Source organism: Oryctolagus cuniculus, chromosome 5 (genome assembly GCF_051225735.1).
Source record: "Oryctolagus cuniculus isolate XC-2025 breed Fujian yellow rabbit chromosome 5, ASM5122573v1, whole genome shotgun sequence".
Classification (NCBI taxonomy): Eukaryota; Metazoa; Chordata; class Mammalia; order Lagomorpha; family Leporidae; genus Oryctolagus; species Oryctolagus cuniculus.
In genome coordinates this window covers 122,751,161-122,766,519 of record NC_142871.1, presented here as the reverse complement: position 1 = coordinate 122,766,519, position 15,359 = coordinate 122,751,161, and the positions used below count along the sequence as shown (strand labels likewise).

At 42.2% G+C, this 15,359-nt stretch overlaps 1 protein-coding gene across 2 annotated transcripts in view; it reads right to left on the bottom strand.

The window, feature by feature from the left end:
• Positions 1–15,359, bottom strand: part of TNFRSF21 (TNF receptor superfamily member 21) — a 244,709-nt gene that overhangs the window by 69,244 nt on the left and 160,106 nt on the right. The window contains exon 1 of one of the 2 annotated variants that reach the window (XM_002714473.6): positions 4,636–4,769. The exons of the other annotated variant lie outside the window; for it this stretch is intronic. Within the exon in view, the coding sequence (XP_002714519.4) occupies positions 4,636–4,731 (96 nt within the window). The 5' untranslated portion in view covers positions 4,732–4,769. Of the gene's footprint in view, positions 1–4,635; positions 4,770–15,359 lie in introns of those variants that run through there. 2 annotated transcript variants of the gene reach the window in all.

The window sequence follows — 15,359 nt, the reverse complement described above, 5'->3', positions numbered from 1 at the left end:
AACCGTGCTTATGATGTCCAGCATGATAAGCTTTGTTCACATCTAGCTATGCTAAAATGTGTAGCATAGGCAATTGGTGGATGGTGGATCTATGCCTATTTAGTTTTCTTTTTTTTTTTCTCTCAAGTTAGTATAAATTCCAGTACAAGGAAGTTTTTTCTTGCTGATTTAGTTTACTTGTATAGTTTATTTACATTGGAGGTTCATTTGTTTGTTCTAGACTGGACCTGAGGCAGTTTCAAAGATATGCCTTAAGAAACAATTATGATGGGAAATTTTATCCAACTCTATACATTTTGACTATAGGAATGACTCATGGGATATGTCAGGAATCCTTCATTTCAGTCCAGGTTCTGGGTCCCCATTCTCGACTTCCCATAAGTCACTTTCTCCATGGAATATAATGTATATTGTTCTGAGACTTGGAAGTGTTTTCATTCTCGGACTTTCAGAGTGATTTCAGGTAAGATTTTTACATCAGCCACATTTTGTGTATTACCCTGAAGAAAACAAATTCATCCATTGATCCCATAAGAGCAAGTAAAAACCAACCAGTATTGCTGATGGCCATGGACACTTTATATGCCATTTATGTATCATATACCATTGGTACAACATTTTATATATTACACAATTGAACGTTTGTGGCAAAATCCAAATCCCAATTCATCCCTAGGATAGAACCTTGCTCAGACAGGGTGCTCAATGCAGATGTTTGTTAGCATGAAGAATAAGGCACTTCCTCAACATAGACTGTTCTTTCCCTCAACCAACAAATACAGGGTGTTAAAACAGTAGAGTTATATGCTTCCTTCCAGCTTTCACTTTCTAAGATCATAGAGAAAAGGTATAAAGCTTTAGAAAGGAGACAGTCTTTTGGATATAATATCGGCTGTACTTAAAATTTCTACTTGAACTTGCCACCAAGTCTGGACATGATTCAGGACTCCAGTCCCCATCAGACCACCCATACCTGCCTAGTTAAATAGCCAAAATGCCAGAACAACAGGACATTGACTGTGATAAGTGAAAGTCAGGAAGCAGCACTAAACTAGGTATCTAGTGTCAATGACAGTGACACTTTCTAGGCAAACTGGACAGGCTATTACAGCAAATGACTGTCTATTTGGAATCTATAATGCATGCAAAGTAGCAGTTTCTAAAACCTCAGACCCACTCTCTTTATAAATTATGGCTCCGTTCTCTTCTGACTGCCCCATGGCCAGCAATCTCTCTGTGCAAAGGAAGCTCTCTGAGGGCCAGAGGCAATTAACTGTCCAGTGTCACACTGAACAAGCCCAACTAGGGCATTCCTTAACACTGGCACAAACCTATTGGTCTCACTGATTTTGTCTCCAGACTTTTGGCCTGGAACACAAAGCTTGTGTTTTAGTTTGTGTTTTACTTGCTAATATCACACAGGCATTTCAACTCAATACAAACAGAAGTGAGAGGGGCAGGAATACCTCCTTTCCAGAGGCTCTCATGTAAGTCTCATTTATGTTCTGCAGCAAACCAACACCATCTCAACTTTCCCCCAGTGAGCCTTCTTGGTTCCTACATGTTGTTATCAAGCAATTTGGAGTTGTGAAATAGGCACTGTGGCACAGGAGTGAAGGAGAACATGAACTAAGTCAGGAGGCCCCAGGTTCCAGCCCCCAGTGCCACCATGTGCAAGCTGTGTGACCCAGGACAAACCAGCGGAGTTCCTGGAGCCTTAGTTTTCTCATCTGTAAAAAATGGAGACAATACCACCTACTTCACCGGCATGTTGCGAATAAATGATATACTACATATAAGCACTTAGAACACAGCAATATAATAATTTTATTTGAAACAGAATATAATAACAGTAATTGTGCTCTCTCCCCATATATACACATATGTGTGCTAGATATATATTATGTTGTGTAAATAAATAATGACATATAAGTACTTTAAAGCTTACAGTAAGCTGTCTTTCATGTAGTTAGCCTATCATGACCCAAAAAAGTGTCACAAAAATGATGGCAAAAGATTGTCTCACAAAAAAGGTTATACTTGATGAAGAGAAGTAACTGAAAGCCACAATCAACAGAGTATGTCATTGAAATTTTCATTTTTTCAATCTGACTACAATACATGGACACATCACTAATCTCTCCACTTTCCCCAAAAGTGCTCAAGGTATCCTATTATGTTTTATGTAGACTCTAGTACTTGGTGCCTGTCATTTATATATAGATAGATAGATAGATATGTATGTGTATATATATATATATATATATATATATATTCATTTATTCTATTGGAAAGCAGAAAGAATTCTTTCAGCCACTGGTTCCAATGCCTGCAACAGCCAGTGCTAGGCCAGGCCAAAGACAGGAAACTTCAACCCAATTTTGAGTCTCCCATGTAGGTAGCAAGAACCCAAGTACCTGGAGCCATCATCTGCTGCCTCCCAGTGTGTATGTTAGCGGGAAGCTGGAACCTGAAGCAGAGCCAGGACTCAAACCCAGGCACTCTGATGTGAGATATGGGATCCCAAACAGAGTCTTAACCAATGTGCCCAGCACCAAATCCCTTGCAGTGGCCAAGAAAGAGTGCCAGCAGGACAAATCCTGCTTCAAACAATCATCATTTCACCCAGTAACAACACCTGTTCTGAGGACTAGGGCATGCAGAGTGGGGATGGGAAAGACAAAAATGCTTCTTCCTCAGGCCGGTGGAGGGTGACAACGTAGTCCCCGATGATCCTTGCACATTGTCTCAGTCACCTTTCAGAATGATGGCTTCAATCTCATGGCATTTCTTTATATTTAAAGAAAGCCTTTTTACTAGGGTTAGCAGAAGAATAATGAATCCTGTATTGGTTATCACACTGACATTGCTTCTAAGCCTTATTATAAATTCCACTTAAAAAAAAAAACCAGCCAAATATATTCTCAGGTCTTCAGTTGCAAATCCAGTGCACAGTTTTGGGATACGCTGAATTTGATGATTTACAATAAGGAGCTGGGTCCTTTCTCAGATAAAGCAACCTACTCTTTGGTTACATTGAGGTTTTCTTTTAAGCACCCTTCTAACACTAAAAGGTAAAATATTGCACAATGACTAAAGATTTAATCTGAGAGTAGGGTCTATGAAGAGTAGAACAATCAGATGAGTTGGAGGCACCCAACAAACATGTCGTGGGTTAGAGCAGTGGGAACTCAAGATAGATTTAACTCCACTGATGCAAGGTTCTGTGTACCCAGGTGCATTTCTTTGTATGCCAAGACTGCCAATCTGGGTTCACTGTCCCAGAGAAACCTCACTATTGCTTACACCACCACACTTATTCCAAGGATACAAAATCTTGAAATTCCCATTACAATAAACGGGCAGAAAAGTCTCCCAAGGGAAAACTGGGATTTGCCTCATTATAAATGCTTACAGCAACAAACTTTTCTTTAGTCTCTCTCATCCCCTTAAAACACACACAAGGAACCAGAGTGTCTGTAGGATGAATTCCCAGGCCATGGCAACTGCACTGCCTTGGGATCTAAGCAGATCTTGGCTGGCCAGGCGTTCAGCCCTGTGGATAAAGAGACAGCAAGCCGGCCTTTCCCTTACACAGCCCTGCAATGAAAACAGGCTCTTGTTCTGTTTTTGCTTATTTTTTTAACTAGCAATCTCCACCTTCTCTGCAGAGCTAAAAAGCATGGGCTAGAACCCAAATTTTCTTCCACCAAACTGCTCCCCTCACTCCAACATTTAGAAATAAGAGAAAAGGATTTAGGGGAAATCGAGGTTAAGTTTTGGGTCAAGGGTGGTTTCAGGCTTTGGCCAGGTAAGTGATGGAGGACTAGGTACAGAGCACGGCTCCAGATGTGCATACAGCTGGGGTGGTTAAGCACCCATGTCCCCTTGCAGGATCACCTGCATGGTCACAGGTACATAAGGGATAGGAAAAACTGGAGAGAATTCATTTTTCTTTAGGCGGATCTCTTGTCCCCTCCCCCCACGGGAATGCCAGCGTGCTGGCTGGCTGGCAGCCCGCTCTTTAGAGGCGCCTGGGAGTGGGTCTACGGGTTCTTTTCTGGCGTGCAGACACTGGGACCCACCCGAGCCAAGAGGGAGAGTGGGGGGTGGAAGGCCGGAGGGAGGCGGTGGCGGCTCGCGCCCCGCTCAGGGTCTCTGGTGTCAGGCGCGCACCGGTGCCGCTGTGCCCGCTGCGGTAGCATCCCGACATGACACTGCAGTGCAACAAAGCGGGGCCGCGGCGAGCCTTAGCGCCCCGCACCGCAGCCGCGGCCCCACACCGCTCGTGGGGCGTCGGCCGAGCGACGTGAAGGTGAGGGGTGGGTGTGGGTGTAGGTGTTGGCAGTGGGAGGTAGGCCGAAGGAGGACGAAAGCCCTGAAATGCGCAGGAAGCCTGGCGCACACCTCCAGCGCAAGGAAAACAATTCGCCTTCATTCTCGGGTCACTACCGGGCTCTGAGACTCCCTCAAACGACCTACATAGAGCCCTCTGGCTGTGTTGCTCTCCCTTGCAAACCCCCAACCCAGCCGGCCCGACCCCACACCTCCCGTAGCCCCGGCCCAGGGACCCGCCCCGCTTGCTGGAGAGCACCTCCGGCGCGGCCGCCACCCCCGGTCCCCGCGAGCGCTCACCAGGAGAAAGGAGCCCGCGATCATCGTGGCTCTAGTTCGGCCGGCGACGCGGCTGCAGGGGGCGAGGGTGGTGCTGTTGCTCGCGGAGGTCCCCATGGCTGAGCCCGGGGCTCGCAGGGGCGCCCGGGGCGCGCGGCCCCACGGCAGCTGGAATCGGCGGCTGCTTCTGCCCAGCGCCGCATCCACCGCCGCCTCCCGGGCCGGGAGCCCATCTACCTCCAACACCCCATGTGCACTGCGGCAGCCGGGCAGCCGGGCAGAGGCGGGAGGCGGCGAGGTTGGCTCTGGGGGCGCTCAGCACCTGCCCAGCGGCGTGGCTGCCCGGGCGGGGAGAAGCAGCCGCGGATGCAGCCCGCGCCTCCCCGTGCTCTCCTCCGACAGCGGCAGCGGAGAAGCAGGGAGGAGGGTTGCGCGCGAGAGAGCAAAGGAACAACTTCCCATAGCGAAGCTTCCAGCCACTGCCAACCACCCTCCTCCTCTGCCCAGACCGGCCGGCGAGGGACTGAGTCGAGTGGCCGCCGGGCGCGGGGACACACGTGGTGGCGCCGAAGGGGCGGGGGACCGGCTCTTTGTGATGTCACCCGGGAGGAGGCCGGGCTCTTTGTGCGGTCGGAAAAGGGCAGGCGTTCCAGGTACGGCGAGGAGACAGAGGGCGCCCCTTGGCGTTCACAGAAGGAATTACACTTGCTTGTCCATTAAGGAAAGCGTGGCCAAGTCACACGCACCCTGACCTAACCTTACTTCTTTTCGGTAAGATAATTCTAGGCAAATTACTTCTGTGGCAGACGTCCTCTTGTTGTTTTTGACGCAATGATTTTGTAACAGCAATGACCGCAGAGCATTTACACCAACTGCATGATGAACACAGACCTGTGCGCTGGTTCTGAAGCTTTGCTGCACCTTGAAACTCTCCGAGAGTTTAGTACACACGTATACTGACTTTTGGGTCCCATCTCCAGACATTCTGATTTAATTGGAAAAGGAATTTTCCCGGAAAGTTTTTTTTTTAAGTTCTCCAGTTCATTTTAATATGAGGTAACATTGGAGACCTTCTGAGCAGTAGAGATTTCAAGACCAAGGATTCCAAACCCAGGGTCTCTGGGCTTGGGTTTGTGGATAGTCTCCAGAGGCCTTGGAACTCCTTGAAATGTTTGGCTGGATGAATTTTCCTAATTAGGGATCCAGAGGTTTAAATCAGGTTATTACAGGCACAAGAGACATCCTCCACCCCCGCCAAATATTACTGATAACAATTGTTTTGAGTTGAGTTCAAATGCTTTGGTAGTATATGGGTGTATGGAAGGGAGGTAGCTCTGCCTCAGAACTAAGATCACCAGGAGGTTTCTCTTGGATGCTTGGTATCTCTCACACCTGAATGTGAACGAGGACTTGCTCTTTCTTTGTTTCACCTGGGAGGGCAGAGTCTCCTCCCTGTGACTGTCTAGCACCTGGGTACTGATGGCACAGGGCACACTGCGCTGAAGTTGCCTTGCCAGCCATCTGGTCCACACCACACAATGGTGAGTCCTGAGTGCTGGACTTATTCTAGCATTCCTTGGCTCTTTCTACTCCAAAACAGACACACTTTCTCAATTATCTGCTTCAAGACCCAACACCCAGTGTTCTCATAGGTAATGTGCAATGGCAGGAATGCCAACTATTTGTTTTCTTAATAGTTACCATGTTGTCCTTTGGTTCTTTGCTCTGTACACACCTTGGAAGAAGCTAAAAATTTATATAAGAATGCATTCTTATCTATTCTTTCAAACAGCTGTCATAAAAAGATTGTCCATATGTATTGGAAAGAAAACACCATCCTACGTAACCTCTGGAAAAATTCAAAGAAGTTCTAGGATATATTCCTACTAAATACAGAGTTTTAGGGATAGAATGATGCTTTTACTTAAAACTCTCTAGATATGAGTATTTCCAGAAGTTTGAAGTGTGAGTGATATATGCTGTGTCTCTATGCACAGTAATTTCATTGCTTCAGAAATTCAAATGACTGATCAATACTGTAATAAGTCTTTTTTAAGGAAGTTACATAGGTGTTAAATGGGAAGGGAGACTATGTGAAGAAGTTTTTAGTCCATTTAGTGCCTTACATCCATCTAAACTTGTATTTCTCAAGGTAATATCTGATTTGTTTGCTTTATAGAATTGGGTGAGCCTAGAGACTGGGTTACTAGCAGGTGTGAAGAGTTCTTTCTCAACTATTTATCTTCCTAAAGCCTAAAAAAAATTGAACTTGTCTTTACATCACTTTCAATTTTCATCGGTTCCTGGTATGGCATTATCATGTCAAGTAGAAATTTCATATACTTTTGTATATACATTTTGAAAGATGAAAAATTCACTCAGTAGTGTTTATTACACACATTTAAATAAATATCACTCTTTGTAGGTAGATTATGGATAATTTAAATCTGGGTGGGGTAAGAAATTTTATTGTTTTGAATTAAAATATATAAATGCCTTCCATTTTACTTTGTAAAAATGTTTCAACCATTTATAAACTCACTGTCACATTTACAATGTGTTCACTTAGACCTGTTTATTTTCTGGAAAAGGATAAAAATTCATGATGCATAAAGAAGTTGATTCCCAAGGTCCAAGCAAATAGAAGATAAGTGTTGATAAATTACAGTTATAGCTAAAATCAAAAGGTCCTAAAATCAAACAAGACCTAAATGGGTAAATGCAGTCTCATCCTTGTAATGAAATTGTGTTGTCTCCAACCTCCATCCTAAATTTAGACTTTTTAAAATTTTTATCTAAACTATACAATTATCATAGATTTTCAGCTTCAAAAATCACTATGTTCCTAAAGTTGTATTTATGAAATGCATGAAGTTTGTATTCCTTAAATAGAAGGTTTCTGAAAAAAAAAACTGCTAATTTTTCATCTTCCTTAATACATTTAAAATAAATCCATGCTTTTGTTTTTCATTTTTTAAATATTTCCTCCATCTTTGTAATAAAAATGGTTGATATATTATAATTTCATTTTTTTTTTTTTTTGACAGGCAGAGTGGACAGTGAGAGAGAGAGACAGAGAGAAAGGTCTTCCTTTGCCGTTGGTTCACCCTCCAATGGCCGCCGCAGCCGGCGCGCTGCGGCCGGCGCACCGCGCTGATCCGATGGCAGGAGCCAGGAGCCAGGTGCTTTTCCTGGTCTCTCATGGGGTGCAGGGCCCAAGCACCTGGGCCATCCTCCACTGCACTCCCTGGCCACAGCAGAGAGCTGGCCTGGAAGAGGGGCAACCGGGACAGAATCCGGCGCCCCGACCGGGACTAGAACCCGGTGTGCCGGCACCGCTAGGCGGAGGATTAGCCTAGTGAGCCGCGGCGCCGGCCGATATATTATAATTTCATTTTGATTTTTACCTTCATTATTTATTTATCTTGCACACTTTGGAAGTTCTATTAAATTTGATTGGGGATGGGGAAGCATTGTGGCACAGTGTGTTAAGCCGATGCTGCAACACCAGCATCGCATATGAGCCGCAGCTTGAGTCTGGCTGCTCCACTTCCAATCCAGTTCCCCATTAACGTGCCTGGGAAAGTAGCAGAGGATGGCCTGTGTACTTGGACCCCTGCTACCCATGTGGGAGACCCTGATGGAGTTCTAGACTCCTGCCTTCTGCTTGGCCAGCCCCAGCCATTGTGGCAATTTGGGGAGTGAAGCAGCAAGTGGAAGACTGCGTTTTCTCTCTCTCCCTCTCTCTCCCTCTCTCTCCCTCTCTCCCTCTCTCTCCCTCTCTCTCCCTTATCTCTGCTACTCTGCCTTTCAAATAAATAAAATAAATCTTTTAAAATTAACAAATTTTTAAAAATGTAGGTACACATTCCAAGATGCCCATTGGATGGCTGAAACCACCAATGTTCCTGAGTGCTATATATACTATGTTTTTTCCTAAACATACAAAAAATTTAATTTATAAATTAGGCACAGTAAGAGACTGACAATACTAATCATAAGATATAATATTTATAACAACATACTTAGCAAAAGTTATTCTCTCTCAAAATATTATATTATGTTCACTCTTCTTGTGCCATGATACAATGCCTATGTGATGTGATGAAATAAAGTGAATGACAGATACATTGTGTTGTGGCATTAGGCTACTGTTGACCTTGTGATCATACATCCAAAGGAAGATTATCAAGTTTAGATGATGCTTTTTAAACCACATGTTAATGAAACTATAAGGGTGTGTGTGTGTGCTATTTTAGCCTCCTCTTTTCACAATGAAAATACATTTGACCACGTTCTAAGAAGTAACTGCCGTAGGGCCAACATCCTTAGCTAATCTATGAAGGAATGGCAGGAATCTGAGAGTAATGGATATGAATAAGCAAAAGGTAGACTGAACCAAGCTCAATGGGAGTGAGAACATGACACATGTAAGCAAGAGCAAGACTGTTCATTTCCTATTATATATCAGGCTCTCGTGGGTATTATTGTAGATACAATAAGAAGAAACCAATCTTGGCTGTGAAGAGTTCACAATTTCCTCTACTATAGAGAAAGACAAAAGGATGACAAAAATGGTGACCCTCTAATATGGGTATGGGTGGTAGAGATTGCCATTGTCCCTCATGGTAAATACTCACTTATTTTCCGTTGATCTTGTGACTGCCAATAATAAAAGACTACACTGCCAGCTATAGACTTGTAATTTCTGGCCAGGTAGGATTGTCTGTTATATATACCTATGGGAAGACTTCCCATTGACTAGGACTTAGTTATTAATCATCCCTCTCATTCAGGGTACCAACAAGACCTGCTATTGGTATCTCAATCCTAATTTAAGTCTCTCTATACCAGTTGTGTCTCCAGATCCCCACCTGTATCCATCTTGCTGTAGTCTTAGGTCTTTTGCTCAGTTGGTTACACAAACTTCATGCTTGGTGTCCCTGCCTTCAGTTTTGCCTGAACCTCTCACCTCTTAGTCCTGCAATAAATCTCTTCTTCATCTGCTAAGGAAAATGAGCCTTTTAGAATTCAAATCTGATCATGTCCTTCCTTCACCAAAACCCAGCAAAGCTCCCTGTTCTTCTCAACTTGAAGTCAAAGCTCTAATAAAACAATTGATATCCTGTTTACTGCTTATGATTCAACCCTCCCCATGGGTACAAGATTGCACGAATGTAGCACACAGAGCCTTCACTTCCAGTTACCCCTACAATCCTGATCCCAGATTCTACACAGTAATCCCATTAAATCACTGTGTTGCTTGACTACCTTATCCCTGTCAAGATTTCCAAGCCTTTGTTTTCCTTTCATTTCCTTTTCTCTGATTGTTGAATTCCTATGAATCCACCCTGGAAGACTAAACTCAGTGTGACTTCAGCTGAGAAACCTTCCTGATTTCCTCTCTTCCTTCCTCTAGTTCCGTCCACATGATTTAGTTATAACGTATGACACTGCACTATATTTAGTGTACCTGTGTGTGTCTCCTTGGCCAAACTTTGAGGGTAAAGTCTGTGTCTTAATCATCTTCAAATCCCCACAGTCAAGATCTGAGATATTTATTTAACTCAATAAATATCTGCTGAGAGACAGACTTGAAAAGTCTGACAAGTGATAGAATAGTTAACAAATCTGATGTTGTCTTTTCTTTTCCCAAGCCTTAATTCAAACATCCTGGATTGTGTTATACAAACAATAACAGTTTAATCTTATGTATTACTTGCAGCTCTGTTTCATTAAAATAATTCATTTAAGGGGCCAGTGCTGTGGTGCAGTAAGTTAATCCTCTGCCTACGGTGCCGGCATCCTATATGGGCACTGGTTCGAGTCTCGGCTGCTCCTTTTTTGATCCATCTCTCTGCTGTAGCCTGGGAAAGCAGTAGAAGATGGCCAAAGTTATTGAGCCCCTGTACCCATGTGGGAGACCCGGAAGAAGCTCCTGGCTCTTGGCTTCGGATTGGCTCAGCTTCGGCCATTGCGTCCATTTGTGAACCAGTGGATGGAAGACCTCTCTTTGTCTCTCCCTTTCACTGTCTGTAACTCTAACTCTCAAATAAATAAATAAATAAAATATTTAAAAACAAAAAAATTCATTTAAGAACCTGGTGCTCTTTGACCTAAGAAGTAATATCAGCCATTTAACAACAGATTGCAAGATCAAGTGCATGGCATTAGTTTGGTCATGTTCCCAGGGAGACATGCTACAATGACAGCACTCTTGGATAAGATCAAATGGGAGTAGAATTGCAAAGCAGGCACCATTCCAAAGGCTTCCTTCTTGAATAAAAAAGAATGATGGTTTGAAAAATAAGGTGACCAATCCCTTGAAGGTATGACACCTATGTCTCACTTCCAACAATGAGGTGATTACATTATTTTCCTTCTCTGAAGAAAGAACCTGCAAATGTTACAGCATATGAAAAAGGGACAGGTTGAACTGCCCATCACCTTAGAAGCTGGCAGCTGTGTTTAGGAGCTGGCACCTGCAATGTTTCCATTTTGCCATAAGCCTCTCTCACAGCCCTAAATCACTTCTCACTTAAAGGGAGAGGTGGTGAAAAAACAGACTTCATTCTCCACGTCTCCCTCCCCTTGCTAAAAGTCAGAAGATGTGATTGTTTAATCAGAAGACAATGAGTTTGGCAAGTCCCCAGATACTAAATCAAATCTCCATTATACTACTTACTAACTGGTTAGCTTTGAGCAAGTATTTTAATCTATTTGTGTTTCTTCACTTATAGTTCAGAACTGTTTGGTAGGGGTTATATGAGAAATAAATTAGACAAAATCTATAAAGTTCTAAACACAGGGCTTGTCCCTTAGTATGTCTCAATAAATCAACTACTTTTCTGGAATTCTTTTTTCAGAGAATAGTCTTACATAAACTACTCCAATTATAGAAGACACATTGAATTTTCAAGTTTGAAATTTCTTCAGATGTATTAGAAGTTAGAGAAATTTGCTAACTTGGATATGATGTGGTGTGGTGTCAAGAAAAGTTTAATAGCCCAGAAACCTGGTTTCTGGTCTTGGCTCTGGCATTAACCAGCTGTACGACTTTGGACAAGTTAGTGCACTTAATATTTGTCTCTTTCTTAAGCTCATTATCATTATGCAAAATGATAAATACATGCTAAGTGATCTTTTTATATCCAAAATTCTAGGATACTAATTGGCTTATATGGTATGTTTTCTCCTGGTTATGAGGCATATAAGTTGTTTGAAGTAGGAAGGGAGAGAAGATTGAAGGAAGAATTATTGGGGAAAAAGGAGTTCCAAGCAAACGCCAAGAAGTGTCTAAGGATCATGGAATGAAATGAGCTTCTGTTTAGGAGTTGCTTGTCTAGTTGGGGACTTATCAAGTCATTGGATTCTTCATCCTCTGACTTGCTCTCTATATCTGATTTTCTCTTACCTGCTCAATTACTGGGTATTTACTGGGGATTTTCTTTGGGTGCTGTGCAAGAGGCAGGGTTGCAGGAATAATTTTAAACAAGCTGTGCCTTCCAAGATGAGATGAACATGCATGAAAGCATACAGCACAGGCTGGAATTTGGTACTAAGATATAGTGACCAAGCTATTTAAGCATAGGAGAAAGAAAAAGATTGTTGAGGCTAGAGTGCTTGGGGAAGTTTGCATGTGCTATTCCCTGTATTTGAGGAAAGTTTGTATTGGAAGAATATGGTTAGGCTTCTGAGCTATGAAAGCCAAACAAGCAATGGCACAGAAACAAGGGAAACATCCCCTTGCCATTTGAAGCTCTAGTCAGAGATCTCCTTCTGACCTAACACTCTGTTCTTTTTTCTTTCCTTCAGGCCTGCTGAGCTTGGCCTGAATGCTTACCATGGTTTCTGCTCTATCTACTTCTCCCTGCTTTCATAGCCCATCATCTCTTCTCCCCTTATCACAACACTTGCTCCAGGCTCATCCTATGAGTGTTCACCCATTCCCATCTTACAAGGACCATCCAGTTTGCCATGGCCCTTCCTTTGTATTGTCAGATTGGTGGACAAGTCCTGTCCACACTCAAAGAGTTCCTTGCCATTTAACCTCAACTTGGTCCTCAGTACTCAGCGACATCACGCATCTTCAACATTCTGTTTTTCTCAACTCCTCTATCTATCTGCATCTTTGCTTTTTCAATCTCATTAGATATTCTGGAGGATCATGATTATGGATTATAAGCTTCTTCTACTTCCTTTCTCACAAGTCTAAATCATTCCCTATCTTCCCTCTCCTTTTCTTTTTTTTTACTTCCACATCACTGATCAAAACACCGTCCTTCTTGCCAAAGCTAATGCTTACTTTTAGGATCTTGAGTTCACGGTTCCTGCCTCCTCTTTTTCTCTTGCCTCTTAAAAATCTCTTTTTTCATTTTCCTGTATATATGATGTTTGAGTCCTTTCATCCTTAGATATTTAAATAAACATATGTATAAGCAACTAAAAGAAACCCATACATTTGGTCCTGCTACTTCAAGTTATTGCTTGATCTTTTCTCTTGTTATCAAAGCTTTTTTTTTAAAATCCTTCTTCTGTATCTACTTTCTTATCTGTCTTTTGTTTGATTTTTCCTCTCCATCAATCACAATGTCCATTTGTTCCCAGCACATCTCTCCACAGATCCTTTAGCATATGCACAGTTGAATCTACCTTCTTTTTCAGAGATTCATTGGCTTCCATGCCACATTATTACCTTAAAATGTCTAACTTTCTGATTTCTCTTTGTTTCAACCTTTTTGCTTCAGTTTCTTAATATGTAAATATGCAGATATTCTGTGATGTCTTTCTTTAGTTCTTTTCCTTTTCTCTCCATGTTTTCTCCTTTGTAATTGTAATTATTATTATAGTTTCAGCACTGTTTATATTCTGTTAATGCTCAGCTCCTCAACTCTGGCTCTTTCACTCAAGATCCACTTTATTTTTTTTTCTTTGAAATTTTATTTATTGTTTTATTTTAAAGACATAGATATCAAGAATAGACTAGAGAGCTTCCATCTGCTGGTTAACTACCCCAAATGCCTACAACAACCAGGGCTGAGCCAGCTAGAAACCAGGAGGCTGGAACTCTATCTGGGTCCCCACGTAGGTGATAGGGACCCAACGACTCGACCCATCATCCGTTGTCTCCAATGCATATTAGCTGGAAGCTTGAACTGGGAGTGGAGCCAGGACCCAAATCTAAGCATTCCAATATGGGATGTGGCCATCCAAAGCAGTGTCTTCATCAGTGTGCCAAACACCTAATCCTTGAGATCCATTTTTATTTTCAGCAGTTACCATGGTGCCTCTTCCTCAATGTAGAATTGGTTCTCAAATTCAACATTTCTGAAGTCATTCTCCACTTCCTAAATAAGCCAACAGCTCTTTTTGTTGTCGCTATTTTGTTGTTGTTTGTTCATTTTTAGTGGCATTGCATTTCCTCCTAATCTACTGGCCTAGTTCCTGGAACCATCGCTGACCCTTCCCACTCTTTTTCTTTTCCCCCCACACAGGCCTCCTACCTGTATTGTGCTGATAATATCAGTATTTTAACAAGGGCTCTAGTTTCCATTGCTTTGTACCAATAATCTAGTTGAACTTTTTAACATCTTTGCTTAGCTGAATGCATTAGCTTCAAAACTTGGCTACTTCTTTCTCCTCTCTAACAACCTTAACATCATGGTGAAATTAATGTTCCTACATCACAGCTTTGATTATTTCTCATACCTGCTGAAGAACCCTTGGTAGCACCCCATTAACTGAAAACTCAATTTGGTACTCAAGGAAAGGGAACTTCAAAGAATTTATGGAAAACGTGTATTACAAAAAAATTATGCCTGGATTTCAAAAAGATTTTATACCAAAATAAGCTTACTTTATAATTTCATTCACCTATCACTCTCAGTTACAAAGAACATTAACTTCCCAGTGTTTCCAGAGCACCAATCTTTGGATTTCCCTACTAGGTAATTTTGTCTATTCCATTTTTTCTTCATGAAATCTCTACCAGTTGAAATCATTGATCAAGACACATCTTATTATTCCATCTCGCTTATTTAATTCCATTCAGCTCAGCAAACATCTACTGAAGACTTACTAGGCTGTATGAACCTACTATGAACCTACAAGGTGACTTTGGCCTTTGGACCCTAGCAATATTGGGAAGATATCCATGTATCATATTTTTTACATTTTGTAATGAATGTCGGACACATATTACACAATACACACTCATTAAATGACTGAATAATTAAGTGCCATATGAGGTGCAAACAATGCAATTCAAGTGTACATGAAGTAAAGATTCATTTAATCTGGAAGCCCACCTGGGAAAGCCTAAAGAAGGAGTTAGAGTTTTAGCAGAGAGACCCGGCAGTGTAGTGGTTAGGATCATGAGCTCAACACAAGGTTAGGTTAGACGCCATTGTTCTGCAAGTCATTCACCTGCTAATAACCTTCTCTCTCCTGAAGATTCCCACTTTGTTTCTGGTGTCTATTCCCTTTACAGAGTCCTTTTTTACATCTTTCCTTTTCCCACATCTCAAGATTTCCCCAAACTTTTCTAGGGTCTTTCCCAAGAAAATTTCAAGTTATTTTGCATAGGACGAAAATGTTCATATCCTACTGAAGAGAGATTTTTCTTTGCTTTGCAGATCCTTCCTGCTTCTGCCTTTTTTCTCAGATGCTAAGATGTCATATTTTGGGGTCTATTTCCCAAACCCCATCAACAGTTACTACATTTTTGAATGATACATATTTCATGC